We start from the raw sequence: 13,872 nt of genomic DNA, 5'->3' as shown, positions 1-13,872 counted from the left end.
TAGCCATACATTGTAGAGATAGATAAATTGTTAGTATTTAAGTTATCACAATGAGCAGAGATGGCTTTGAAATCTGAAACAAAAAAACTGGAACATCTCAAAGATGTGATGGAGTGAGGGAGCCACAATTCTTCATTAATAGCAAAACTCAGTTGTATCAAAGTTAGTTTGAGCAATATAAGAGACAAGGTTGCATGCATAGCCTTGCATTCAACAATAACTGTTTAAGCCAATCCCCAATATTGCAAAACAGATTTGCCATCCCTACAGTGTTAACTCTCCCATCTCCAAAGAGCTGCGTTGTGAGAATTGAATGTGATAAAAAGTATTGGTTGACTGCTCCCTGTCAAAAGGATTCACTGTGTAATGAATCTCCCTTAACATTCCTGAAGTTGTAATACTGCATTCCTTCTTCAGTGGCACAAAAGATACGTTTTTACAAGAGAAGCTAAAAGGTGTGAAAAAGGCTTTTTGCAAATGAGGGGAAGAAATAGGATGGATCTACTTGTAGAAATTTGTTAGATGGTAATAAATAATGGAAAGCTCGCAGATGTCTAGTATTCACAAAGTCATGGATAGTGTCTATAATGCCAGGGAAATCTAGACAGAAGGACATTTTAGATTCCTTTTTGTGAGGAAAGGAGAAAATTTTCTGCTTGGCAGGAACCATAATGAGTTACCAAAAATAATTCATGCCAGACTAGGACATTAGAATGGGAATTAGTGTTTCTCAATATCTCACCTGGGACCAATACAATTATCCTGTTACTGCAAGCACACAGAATTAAGAGAGAAAATCTGCTGGTGTGGGTATATAACTTAAGGGATAATTACCTAGAATCACTTGAAAAAGCAATGACATTCTTTTCTTGGTGTTGGAGAAGACTCCTAAGAATACAATGGACAGCCAAGAACAAACCAATGGATCAACCCACAGTTCTCAGTCAACTACAGGTGACCAGGCTCAAATTAGCCTACCCTGGATACATTATGTGAAGATCTAACTCTATAGAGAAGGTTTTAATGCTGGGAAAGGTGGAAGGAAAAAAGAACAGCAAGGAAGATGGACTCAGTTACAGTGGTGATAGTGCTTTGTTGGGAAACCTGAAAGATTAGGGACATAATTGATGTGAATAAAATCTTACGTTTTTGCTAAGAAACAGTATTAGCTTGATTGCATATCAAGGAACTGGTAAAATTATGATTTACAAATTATAATAATAGCTAAAGCAAAATTAAATCCCTCAGACTTAAAACACTTCAGAATCTATAGCCAGCATGACCTCTGCTGAGAGCTTTGGAAACTGAAGCTACACATTTTTAAAATGCCAGTGAAGGCTGATTAGATTGAAACAGGATTAGAATTTAGAACTTAGAATCTAACAGAGTTGGAAGTAACCTTGGAAGTCTTTTAGTCCAACCATCTGCTTAGGCAGGAAACTACCATTTCAGACAAATGGTTATCCAATCGCTTCTTTAAAACTTCCAGTGTTGGGGCAAGTTGTTCCACTGATTAATTGTTCTAACTTGTCAGAAAATTTCTCTTTCTAGGTTGCTTCTCTCCTTGATTAGTTCCAACAATTGCTTCCTGTCCTACCCTCAGGTGCTTTGGATAATAGTTTGACTCCCTCTTCTTTGTGACAGCCCCTGAGATATTGGACACTCCTATCATGTCACCCTCTTGTCCTGGAGCCATTTGTTAGAGCACGTGAGGCACTGACTTCGACCTTTTGAGGACATTTTTCGCCCTTCAGAGGCTTCCTTGAAGACTCTGGAGCGCAAAAAACCCGGCCCTACAGGCAACCCAAAAATTCAGGAACAGACTTCCGGTTTGCTCATAGGACCGTTTTTCGCCCTCCGGAGCCTTCAGGAAGCTTCCCTAAAGACCCCGGAGGGCGAAAAACAGCCCTGCCAAACTGGAAGTCACTTCGGGTTTGGCCGTAGGAGCATATTTCGTGCTCCGAAGCCTTCAGGGAAGCTGAAGGGGCGGGGGAGCTGTTTCTAGGAGCCTGGGGAGGGCGAGAAAAATGTGCCAAAAGTGGAGGGAGTCACTGGTCGTGTGTGCATGCGTGCAAGAGTAGGTAGTCGCGCGCATAGCATTTTGGGTATGACACACCCGCGTGTGACCCCCTGGAACCGGAGCCAAAAAAGATTCGCCATCACTGCCCTAGTCCTCTTTTTCATCAGACTAGACATACCCAGTTCCTGCAATCGTTCTTTATATGTTTTAGCCTCCAGTCCCCTAATCATCTTGTTCTCTGCACTTTATAGAGTCTCAACACCTTTTTTTACATCGTGGAACTAAAATTGGATGCAATATTCCAAGTGTGGCCTTACTAAGACATTATAAAGTGATATTAACACTTTACGTGTCTTAATTCTATTCCTCTGTTTATGCAGCCTAGAACTGTGTTGGCACACTGCTAGCTCATATTAATATGAACAGGTATAATATATGTACTAAAGATAGCAATCCTAATTTTTTGGAGTGGATTAGCAGGAATGTATGAAATTTTGAGAACATACAAGTCCTGTTATAAAATTACTCCTAGAAGCTTGCCCAATTCATGTATTAAAATACTAGGCATAGGAAATTAATTCAGAAACACAAGCGTACCAGCTTGTGTCAGCTGCATTTAGCCTTGCTTAAATTTTACATTATTCCAGGCACTGTCAAAATACACTGGACTGCAGCTGTCAATCATTTCTATTTTTAAGGAAGGATTATTGAACCTATTTGGGATGTAGAACAATCTTAGAAATAAAAATTTCTAGACAAAATGCCAATTTACCATGTACCATCTTTGATCACTGCATACACTCATTTTAATTAATTTACAATAATTAAATAAATGAAAAAAGGCAAAAAAACAACAATACCGAGTTTGCACATATTGCATGGGAAACAAGTTTATTAATTAATCTAAAACATTAAACAATTAAAACTAGGTTGTATCTGATCCTAGACTGAAACAGTGAAATATTCATTTCAAATAAGGAACAATAATATTTTAATATTTCCTAATCCAGTTGACATAACAGTGCAACTCCTCTCATTATCCAGTGGCTAGGAGTTACCAGAGTTGGCAGATTAATTTCAGTTACAAAATTTGTAGATGCACCCATAGAAGACAGCATTCCTGTTCTTTGAGGTGTCTTGTATAAAGGACATACATATAAAAGCTGGTCTTCATCACAGAAACTTGGGAAAACGGTAATCTAAAAAATAATTAAAATATTAATCTCAATTTCTACATATTAAATAAGTTGTACACCTAGGATCAGTAAAGAAGCAAATTAAAGTGGTCATCTGTGACCAGCATGTGTTATAACAAAGGAACAACTTAAATATATAGCTCATTGAGAGTTGGGATTCAAATTAAGGTTTTTGCAAGAACTTTGGAACATCCTGTAAATCAGTTGATGCTCCCATCGCAAATATATTTTAAAAAGCAGCTGTTGTAGTAAGTATAATTCTTCTAAAACACAAAACAATAGTATAAAATATTGTCATTCTAGGGCTTCTAGTTTGAAGAACCAGTAAATACCACCTCTGACTGGTCCCACCCCCATCTATTCTCTGCCTCCCAAGTCCCAGCTAATTTGGATTTTGCAGTAACCCTCCCCTGCGTTGCCTACCAAGCCACGCCCACAGAACCATTGGTAAAAAGTTTGAATCCACCACTGAGTGACTTATAACATTTACTTAAACCTGGGTAATCAAAATACAAAAATGTCCTACCAAGATAGTGAAACTATACTACTCACACTTTGTGGTAAAAATTGGATGACTGGTAGTGGATAATATCTTCTATGAAGTTTAGGTTCATCCAATGCCTGTGTATGGGGATTCCAGCATGCACCATCTATGTACAAGCCGTGAATTTTAACTCCGGTTTCATACTGAGAATGTTCCTAATAAAAGATAGATAGTCTTTCTACTCAGCATTGTTGTGCATTGCTTGAAACAAGGGAAGATTTAACTAAACAATTAAAATCTGGTCTTTTTCAGAGAGCTAAAAGTGAAGTTGACTAAGCTCATTGCACAGGAATTGGGCATATGCAGTGATGCAAAAAAGGGAACGTGGACACAGTTGCTATCTTAACATTTCATAGTCCCTTGCCACTGCATGGAAGTGAGTTAAAAAAATCAGGATAGACACATTTCCCTTTCCCTGATTCAAGGACACAGATATATATTAACATTACAGTCTATTGGATCATCACAGAAGTGGAAAATACTTGCTGCTTGAGGACTATCTGTCCCTTTTGTGTGGAAAAATACTTGTGGGCTTGTTTATGTTGCAATTTGCTTATTTATTTGCTTATTTATTTGTTCAATTTGTATGACTTCCATAACTCATTAGAGTGAGTCTGGGCAGTTAAAATGAAAACAACAATAAAAGAAATAAAAACAAAACACATCTTCTGGTCATCAAACACTTCTTGATCCAAATCCCCAAAGGAAAAACCAGGTTATTAATAAACTGGCAGAGTTGGGAACCAATCAAATTCTGGCTGTGAATAAGAGAATCATTACAAAGGGTGGGTGCTGCCCCCCAAAAGACCTGCTTCCTAGGTTAGGACAGATGACAAGATGCAAAGAGGAGACCTACAGTACAGATAGCCTGGAAATACTTAAATCTTTTGATGATTTACTTGCTGCACCTATTAGTTGGGTGTTAAGTAGGTGGCCATAAAGATTCCAGTAATAAAGAAGCAAATAAAGTCCATATAACCCATTTAACCCATTACTTCATAAAATGATTTGCTTTAGATAAATGGTATGCTAAATCCATTTCCTATCTGAGTTTACCTGCCTATAATTTTCCTTGCAATATCTTTATCTTATTTCTTTGTAGATAATTTCATATATTCTAGATGTTTTTCAACTGTAGCCAGAGTTTAGGCATATATACAACTATCATACATGATATTCGTATGGATGCCTGCATTTTGATTACATAACAACAGTCAACCAGAACAAAGAAACTGGTTTCAATCCCATTCTTACCTCAAAAGCTTTGTTTAATATGTTTTCCCTTCTATTGAAGCTTAAATCTTCATCTTGAGTTAAAGGAAGCACTTTATGTGTAAAAGTAAGTGAATCCACTGTTACTTTATTCAACCGAGCATAATTCTGACACACAGCAATAAGAAATCCTTCAAGAACAAAATACACAGATTTGTTACCATTATTAAGAAATTAATTACATTTACTCTTTAATTACATGAAAATAATTTTATTCTTTGCAAAGAGTGAATGAATTTGCTATTTGATATACTCCCAATTCAATGAAGAAATATGAAATATAAATAAACAATAGTTTCTTATTTAGTCATTAAATTATTAATATAGAGGATTACAAAGTAATACAAGATTTCCCTCATCTGTAACGCCTGGCTCTCACTTCAAAACACATCTGCAGGAATTATGTGGACAAGAAAAACTGAAGAGGGTGTGAGGGAGATCAAGAAAAATATGGAAAAAGGGAAGCAGTAATAGCAATAATTATCCAGGTTATATTATATTGTAATCCAGTTTATATCATATAAACATTCCACATATCTATCATATCTATCATAGGATATAATTTATAAACTTCTAAGCACATATTTAAACTGGAAAATCTTCTATGGATTCTCTAGACCAGTGGTCAAACTCACATCATAATGGTAGCATCACATGACATATTGGGACTCCCCCCCCCTTGCTAAAATGGGCATGGGCAAGACCAATGCATGACATATCTGGCCTGTAGGCCAGGAGTTTGACAGCCCTGCTCTAAACAATCTAGAGTCTAGATATTCTTTATAATTTAATGAAATACAAGTATACTTCATTTAATGATAAAAATTGAAACAGACAACTAAGCAAAAAAAGGGAAAATCATGTCACCATGTGAACTTATGATGACAGTTCCAGCAATAATGATGTCATGTAAAGACAACTTGTGACTTCCTGCCATCTTCCCATTGACTTTGCTTGTCCAAAGCCAACAGTTACAGTTACAAATGATGATCACATTATGGTGGAATGCTATGACCATTGTAATTGCTTGTCAGTTGCCAAGTATCTAAATCATGTTCACATGGCTGCAGGGACATTGCAGCAGCTACAACTTGAAGGACTTATTGTAAGTCTCCTTATTTAGCATTGTTGTAACTTTGAACAGATATTGAATGAGCTGTCGCTAGGCAAGAACTATAAAATAAAATAAAAGCTACAGCTTACAAACTATTTCAAGAATGTGAAGCACACATTTTAATAAATTAAAATAGATAATTGATAAATGTCTATGAATAAAATAAATTACAAAATTATGTACCATGTGGAAAAAAGAAACCTGGAAGCCAAAAACTGCTAGGATGTCCTTGATAACTGGCATGAAACTCAGGATATTCACCAAGATGAGGTAGTATTTTGCTTTGTCTCTGAAGCATCAGTAAATCATTAAACCTGTTCAAAATATTAGTAAGTTTAAGACTATTACATTTCTCAGTAGCTAAATGAAATTAGTGTATTACTGTATATTTCTAAGTAGCTAACCAAACAATCCAGTAATTTTGATACAATTCAACTGTATAATTTCTGCTAGCAATTTTTCGCTCTCTAGGGACACAATGGAGTTCTCAGTTTCACATAAACTGACCTTCACCAGTGATGGGATTCAAATAATTTAACAACCGGTTCTCTGCCCTAATGACCAGCTGAGTAGGTGTGGCTTGGTGGTCATGTGACTGGGTGGGTGTGGCCAACTCAGCATCACTCACTTTGATGGGAGTTTCATCTTAGCTGTTACAATGCAATAAGGGTTAACTGGAGAGGCAGTTTCTGTAAGCAGGGCACTAAAGATCAGGCTAAAAACAACACCTGAATGTTTCCTTCCTGCCTTCCTTGCAGGATTAGCCCAGTAAAGTGTAAAAAAACAAAATGAGATTTCTTCCAACAACCAGTTCTCCGAAGTGCTTAGAAAGTTAACAACCGGTTCTCCCAAATAGGTGCGAGGCGGCTGAATCCCACCACTGAACTACACCAATATGCAATTAATTCTTACATTGCAAAGTGGCTCATAATCTCAAAGCTTGGACTGGAAGGATCAGAAAATCTCAGCCCAACTGTTACGATTTTCATTCCACAGAGAAGATTGTAGTTGCACATTCCACCTCTCACTGTGATATATATATAATTGTATAGGGTGGTTGTGTGAGAGAGAGATAATATCTACAGTTCTATAATATTAAGGCAGGATCCAAATGCCTGAGAATGCCATCCAATTTGTAGGACATTCTAACAGATATGAGTAGAAAATTCATTTTGCAAATGCCAATTTTTATATATTTTACTATCATGTTAATGGTTCTCTTGAAATCAAATGCAACTCCAGCTGGACAGACGTGGGGAATGTGAGCTCTGGAGAGCCTCACATGAACCCTGTCTGAAAAACTTACTCCAGTAATCCTTTTTTGGATCAGAACCCTCCTGGAAGGGGGGGGCAAAGAGGGGCAGTGCTCACGAGACCCAGAGGGAGGCAACAGGTCCCTCGCAGTTCGAAGAGTTGCCTTATGAATTGGAGTGAGGGTGGCAGCCTGTATATGGCTGACAAGATGCTGACATCCTGTCTAAGCAAATGAACAGGAGGGTGAGGAAGAGATGAAAGACCAGTAAGAAAATTTATCTAACTCACAGCCATAAATCAAACCTGATAAAGGCAAAGAAATTTTGAGAGCATACATAATATTGATGGTCAGACCGGGATTTTTCCAAAAGAAAGAAAGGAAGGAAAGAAAGATGATGGGAAGGTTGAAACACCAGCCCCCCCCAAAAGCTATTTTGCTAGAAACAAATTCAGACAGAAAAGGAGAAAGCACAAAAGTGACCAACCCACTCATATATAAACTCTAAATTTGGATTTGGATTTGAAATACAAGCCAAACATTCCAAAGGATTTACTTCACTTTGAAGCAACTCCAAAAAATCAAGAAAAAAAAAACACTGATAACCTAACCTTGACTGTGCAGGAAGTTTTAATTAACCAACTGCCATAAATCAGCATCTTGAAAAGCAAGAGGCAAAAGATAAATGTACCCGAATCTGGCTGTTTGCAAGTTTTGTTCCAATTATTATGTTTTGAGCAGCTGTAGTTGATCAGAGACGGAAGGTGACAGGGGAAATAATTATTACAGAGTTAAGAACTGGGAAATGCGAGGGTTTCTGCCCCCTTCTTACGTCCTTTTTTTTCCTCTGCAAAAGAATAAGATGGCCTCGGCTTCTCTTCTGATCTCACAGTAGTTGAAACTTAAGGTGGACCAGAGCCTCAAAATAAGACTTGTATAACGAACTGCAATTTTGGAACTGGACATTAAGGAAGAACAAAAGACCTAAATGGCTCCCATCACTCTTCCCCTCAGCAGCTGAAGTAGATAAATTTAAGGTGGACCAGAACTCTGAAATAAGAACTGTATAACTAACTATAACTTTGGAACTGGACATCATGGAAAGCTGGGAATTTGAAGAACTACGTGAAATTATAAAAAATATGCATAAATCAATAAAATCATTAAAATCAAGCCTCACTAGAATTCTGAACCCAGAGAAACAGATATGTAAAGAAGAAATTAAAGAAGAAGGGGGAGGAAGTCAACGAAGGGGTACAAATGGAGGAAAATAAAAAGCAGACAAAAAACTCCATTAGTCTTGGCAGTGGTCTAGGGAAAACTGTAAAAAGAGGAGATGTCCCAACAAAAGGGAATAAAAAGCAGACAAAAGGGTTTGAGACTGTTAGTGGAAAATTGAAGTAGGAGGTTTTGCCCCAACAAAGAGAAATATAAAATATCCTTTTGATGGTACCTGTGGAAAATTGACGAGAGTGGATGTGTCAAAACAAAGAAAAGGGAGAAGACAGGAACAAAGAAATGGGACAAAAGACTTACTAGGAAAAAATTAGACAACTAGAAACTTTTATATGGGAGAATATAAAGCCAAGATAAGGGTCTTATTCCTAAATATGACAATAAAATGGAGTTGCCAATTGGTTGGATATAATAATGGAAAGATAATTAAACAAGGTTAAAATACATGGAATATGGATAAATATGATATTGATATGGGGAGGATGTAAAGCAGAGGTTTGTGATTCACTTTTATACATGATAATTAAACCGAGATGTGAATTGAATATGTTGTGAATATGACAATAGAAGGACAACTAAGCATGGGTTAAAATATATGAAACATGGACATATATAGAATTTTTAAGATGATGAACAAAGTGAGATGTTTACCGCTGTTATTCTATATAATAGAATAAGGGAATTGTAATTAACATTGAACAGCGAGGATTGCCATTTATAGACAACTAAGGGTAATTTAATCTAAGATATGGAAAATGGAGAGGGAACATGAAATACATCTACAATGGAAACTATTGAGATTTAAAGACAGAATCACTAATTGGGGGCATGTAAGGATGTATAAAGATAAATATATAAAGATAATGATGAGAATAGCTGGGAACTGTAACCAGGTCTACATCTCAGCCAAAATTAGGCTGGTGGGGGGGGAGGGTTTTAAAATTACAATGACTATATATGTACATTTTTTGTTCTATTTTTTTTAAAAAGGAGAACATGTTAAAATTAAATATGTATATTGAAAAGGAATTATAAATACCATCAACATAAAATGGAGCTTGCTCAGAAGCTGAAATACACCAAGTAAATGAGATGAAGAGTGGGAAGAAGAGAGGGATAGGAGAGAGGGCAAGGGGGAGGGAAGAGGAGAGAAATAAGGAGTGGAAAGGGGACAGAGGAGAAGGAGAGAGGAAGGGGAAGTAGAGAAGGGAAGGATGACAGAGGAAAGAAAGGAGGTAGGGAGGGGGAGAGAAAGGGAGAAGAAAGTGATGGATAAGGTACAAATATGGTATATGGAGAGCAGAAGAGCCAATAATTGTTTTTGGGAGTTGATGGTAAGATGAATCGATGTAAACATTTAATAATACAATATGTTGTTGGCTATGTAATAGTATACATGTAATTATGTTATGAAAATGAAAAAAATAAATAAAACACTTTATAACAACAAAAAGCTGACCAATTAGAGCAATAGTCTTCCCTATAATGATGCTTAGGTGGGTGAGTTGGACACTAAGAATGGCTGATCAAAGAATTGACGCCTTTGAACAGTAAAACTGTGCTGGGGTAAATTATTGCCTATACCATGGACCAGGAGTAGGTTTCAAAAAAAAATTCTACTGGTTTGGTGTCTGTGACTAGGTGGGGGACATGTGACTAGTGGGCATGGCCAACTTGACATCACTCATGCACATGCCCATGCTGCGGCTGCTTCTAACTCAGCACCGAACAGTCCGTGCCCTCCACATACGGACTGAAGACATAGGAGGACAGAAAAGCAGCAGGTCTTGGGAGAGACCTTCCCTCCCCCTCCAAAGCGCCCGTGCGGGGAGAGAGGAGGTGGACTGGTTTGAATGCAGACGGGATATACAGCTGTGTGAAAAAGTCCTGCATGCTTTCAGTTTTAAACTGTATTTACATGTTTAATCAACTTTTCGCTCAGAAACCATGCAAAATTAATACTTTGATGAAAATTTCTGTAGTCGGATTGAGATGCATAATTTTTATTAATATAACCAAAGTCTTTTAAGGTCTTGAGTGAGTTTATGTGCTAAAACAAACACAATTTAAATTTTCGAGAATGTTAGGTACTAAAGTAGCCAATCAGCAGCGAGCTTTGGCTGACCAATCGAATTGCACAGGGGCTAAATCTATGAGCCAATCAATGTTGTCATACTCTCTGACTATAAATAGGCATGAAAAGCATCAAGATAATTAATTTAGCTCTGGCTGTGGGCAAGGATGAAGGCCTTTGCTTTCACCAGTATTGAGCAGCAGCATCGCATCATTGTGCTTCATGAAGAGGGTTATGCCTGTACAGAAATAGCCAAGAGAATGAAATACCATTGCACCACAGTGAGCAGAGTAGTTGAAAAATACCAAATAATTGGTTCAGTTGATGACAGGCTCTGCTCTGGAAGAAAGTCGACAAAACGGCAAGATCGGGCTCTGCAACGCATTTCGATGGCTGATAAGAAGCTCACCTCACCTCAGATTACAAGAATTTGGGGTGAAACATGTGATGTAAAAGTGCACAAGCACAGTGTGTGTCACAGACTGCTTGCCAGAGGGCTCAGAGGCTGCAAGTCTCGAAATAAACTTTTGCTTACAGACGCTCACTATTCTCGTCGACATGTGTGGGCCAAGAAGTATGCCAAGTGGACCAATGAACAGTGGGGCAAGGTCATCTTCAGTGATAAGAGCAATTTCTACTTGACTGGGAATCAGTGCAATAAGTATATCAGAAGATTTCCAGCTGAAGAATTTAGGCCGTACTGCCTGAATCTATCTGTGAAGCATCCATTGCACGTGATGATCTGGGGTTGTATCGCTGCTTCTGGTATTGGTCGGATACAAATCGTGCAAGGAATCATGAATTCCAAGTAGTATGTTGAAGTCCTGAAAAAGACCATGCTTCCTTCAGCTCAGCAACTTGTAGGGAAGGACTTTTACTTCCAGGATGACAACGCTCCTTGTCATCAAGCCAAGTCCACCCAGCAGTGGTTTGGCCAGCTCAGAGCCCGGATTTCAACCCAATTGAGAACTTGTAGGCCAAGATTGGTTACGAAATAAGCAAGAAGCATCCGAAGACCAAGCAGGAGCTGATTGAATCCATTATTGCAGCCTGGCATCACGTTGTCACCAAAGATCACATGCAAAGGCTAATACAGTTGATGCCGAAGCAATGCTCCCTGGTGATAAGCAATAAGAGCTGACCAATTTCATATTAGTAACCATGTTTGGTTACCTAAACGGTCCTTTTCAGGGCCACAAACAATAAAAATGTTAACAAACACTAGCATCGGCCTTAGTAATTGCAACATGTATGCCAATGGGTATGTATTAGTTAATATGTTTTCATAATCATTGTAAGCATGCAAGAAAATTCACAATCCCCATCCAAACAGCACCAAATTGCAAAAATTGCATTCACTTAAAAACCACCAGTATTTATTTAAATATAACAATATTTGCATAGCAGTTAGCATAAAATATCATAAAATCAATGGCCTATCCAAAAAATGTCATAAACTGTAAACCATAAAGTGTGCAGGTCTTTTTCACAAAGCTGTAGATATCTACATATACTGTATTCCGTGGTATATTATATTATTATACAAGGTTCTTTCCTAACTAGAAATGTTTCATTTTATGGAGTAAAAGAGCAGACACCGTGACTCTCTCTCTTTCCATCCTTGGGTGGAGCTGATGGGAGGGTGGGAGGAGCGGACTTCCTTGCCAGGCTTGAGGAGGGGGGAGGGGAGCTATTGCCCAAGGTTGAGAGCAACCCCCAGCCGCCTCTGGGTTAGGCTACAGAGCCTCCTTTAGCTTCTCTCTCTCGGTCTTCTTGTGCTGGGAGTATCCTTTTCTCGGCAGGGGCAAAGAGGAAGAAGAGCCGCTGCCCTCCTCCTCCTGTGGCTCCTGCCCAGCACTCTCTTTTCTCTCTCCCCTTCGTCTCCACACACTTGTTTACCCATCCCAGAGAGCTTGGGCTACGCCTCTCTCCGCCTCGGCTGCCTTCCACAGTGTCATCACTCCTGAGCGAACTCTTCAGTCCTTGGCTGTTGCGAAGAAGCAGTGGCTCTGGGTGCGCCATGCCTGCTTCGTTCTCTTTGAGAGCCGCTTTGCACCTTGTTTTCAAAGCAGCTCTCAAAGAGGATGAAGCGGGTGTGGTGCACCTACTTCTTCACAACAGCCAAGGACCTCTTCCACTTAGAGCTCCAGGTGGCGGGGGTGAGCTCTCAGCACTTTTTCCACTGGTGGGAAAAAATGCTGAGAGGGATCCTTGCTTACCTTTTGCCCACCGCTTGGAACTCTCTGCCACTGCCCCCCCCCCACCGCTTGGAGTTCCAGGCAGCTGGCAAAAGATGAGTGAGGATCCCCCTCAGCATTTTTCCTGCCAGTGAAAAAAGTGCTGAGCTCACCCCCGCTGCCCCACCCACCGCTTGGAGCTCACCGTCACCCACTGCCTGGAGCTCCAAGCAGTAGGGAGGGGGGGTGGCTGCAACGCCAGTGGCTTGGGAGATTCTGGCCAGTGGGGAGTGGGGGCTAGGCTAGTGCTTACCTGTGTGTAGGCAGGAGGAGGCAGTTCTGTGGATCCATGTGGTGAAGGCGAGGCAGGGCGAGCGTCCGAGCAGGCCAGTTTATGGGCATGGCCAGCCAGCTGTCACTACCAGTTTAGCGACCCATGCTCAATTACCACTACTGGTTCACCTGAACCGGTCCAAACCAGGAGCAACCAACCACTAGTCTATTTGTATAAGACTATCCCATCCACTTCAAGGTAATGAATTTTGGGGGGAAGAAAACTGTCTTCATTTGAAGTAACTATAATGCCTTTGATTGACACCCAAAGTTGAGCTTATATTGTTGTTTCTATTACCTTTCTTGCATAAAGGAGATAATTCGATCAGCCCACATCGCAAAGAAATTCACTTGTATAATGAGATCATCAATCCAGGATCCTAAAGGTTTATTTGTCTTAAAAGAGCTTTGCTGTAGAGATTTACAAAAGAATGTAACAAAAGATAAAGTATACTTGCGGTTTTTTTTTAAAAAGTACAGTAATATGCAAATATGACATAGACAAATTGTTCTACTTCAATAACAAACAGACATTGTTGGATCCATCTCACCATTGCTTCTCTAGGTTGCTAACAGCAAAATACAACCAACAACCAAAATAAAATATATAAATGGCAGCCATGATAAAACAATTGATCAGAACTACCTATCTAA

The 13,872-nt window shown here is 39.1% G+C and overlaps 1 protein-coding gene across 1 annotated transcript in view; it reads right to left on the bottom strand.

The window, feature by feature from the left end:
* Window positions 1–2,888: 2,888 nt before the first annotated feature.
* DNAH14 (dynein axonemal heavy chain 14) overlaps window positions 2,889–13,872 on the bottom strand; it is a 230,549-nt gene continuing 219,565 nt past the window's right edge. Inside the window, 6 exon segments of the mRNA XM_087718645.1 lie at window positions 2,889–3,202; window positions 3,694–3,712; window positions 3,762–3,915; window positions 5,015–5,163; window positions 6,330–6,460; window positions 13,517–13,629. Coding sequence (XP_087574771.1) covers window positions 3,022–3,202; window positions 3,694–3,712; window positions 3,762–3,915; window positions 5,015–5,163; window positions 6,330–6,460; window positions 13,517–13,629 — 747 coding nt within the window. The 3' untranslated portion in view covers window positions 2,889–3,021.

The sequence above is a fragment of the Thamnophis sirtalis genome, unplaced genomic scaffold (genome assembly GCF_051295495.1).
Source record: "Thamnophis sirtalis isolate CommonGarterSnake01/CBP01778 unplaced genomic scaffold, rThaSir2_p1.2 scaffold_6, whole genome shotgun sequence".
NCBI lineage: Eukaryota > Metazoa > Chordata > Lepidosauria > Squamata > Natricidae > Thamnophis > Thamnophis sirtalis.
The sequence above is the reverse complement of the archived record's forward strand: the minus strand, read 5'-3'. Positions and strand labels throughout refer to the sequence as shown.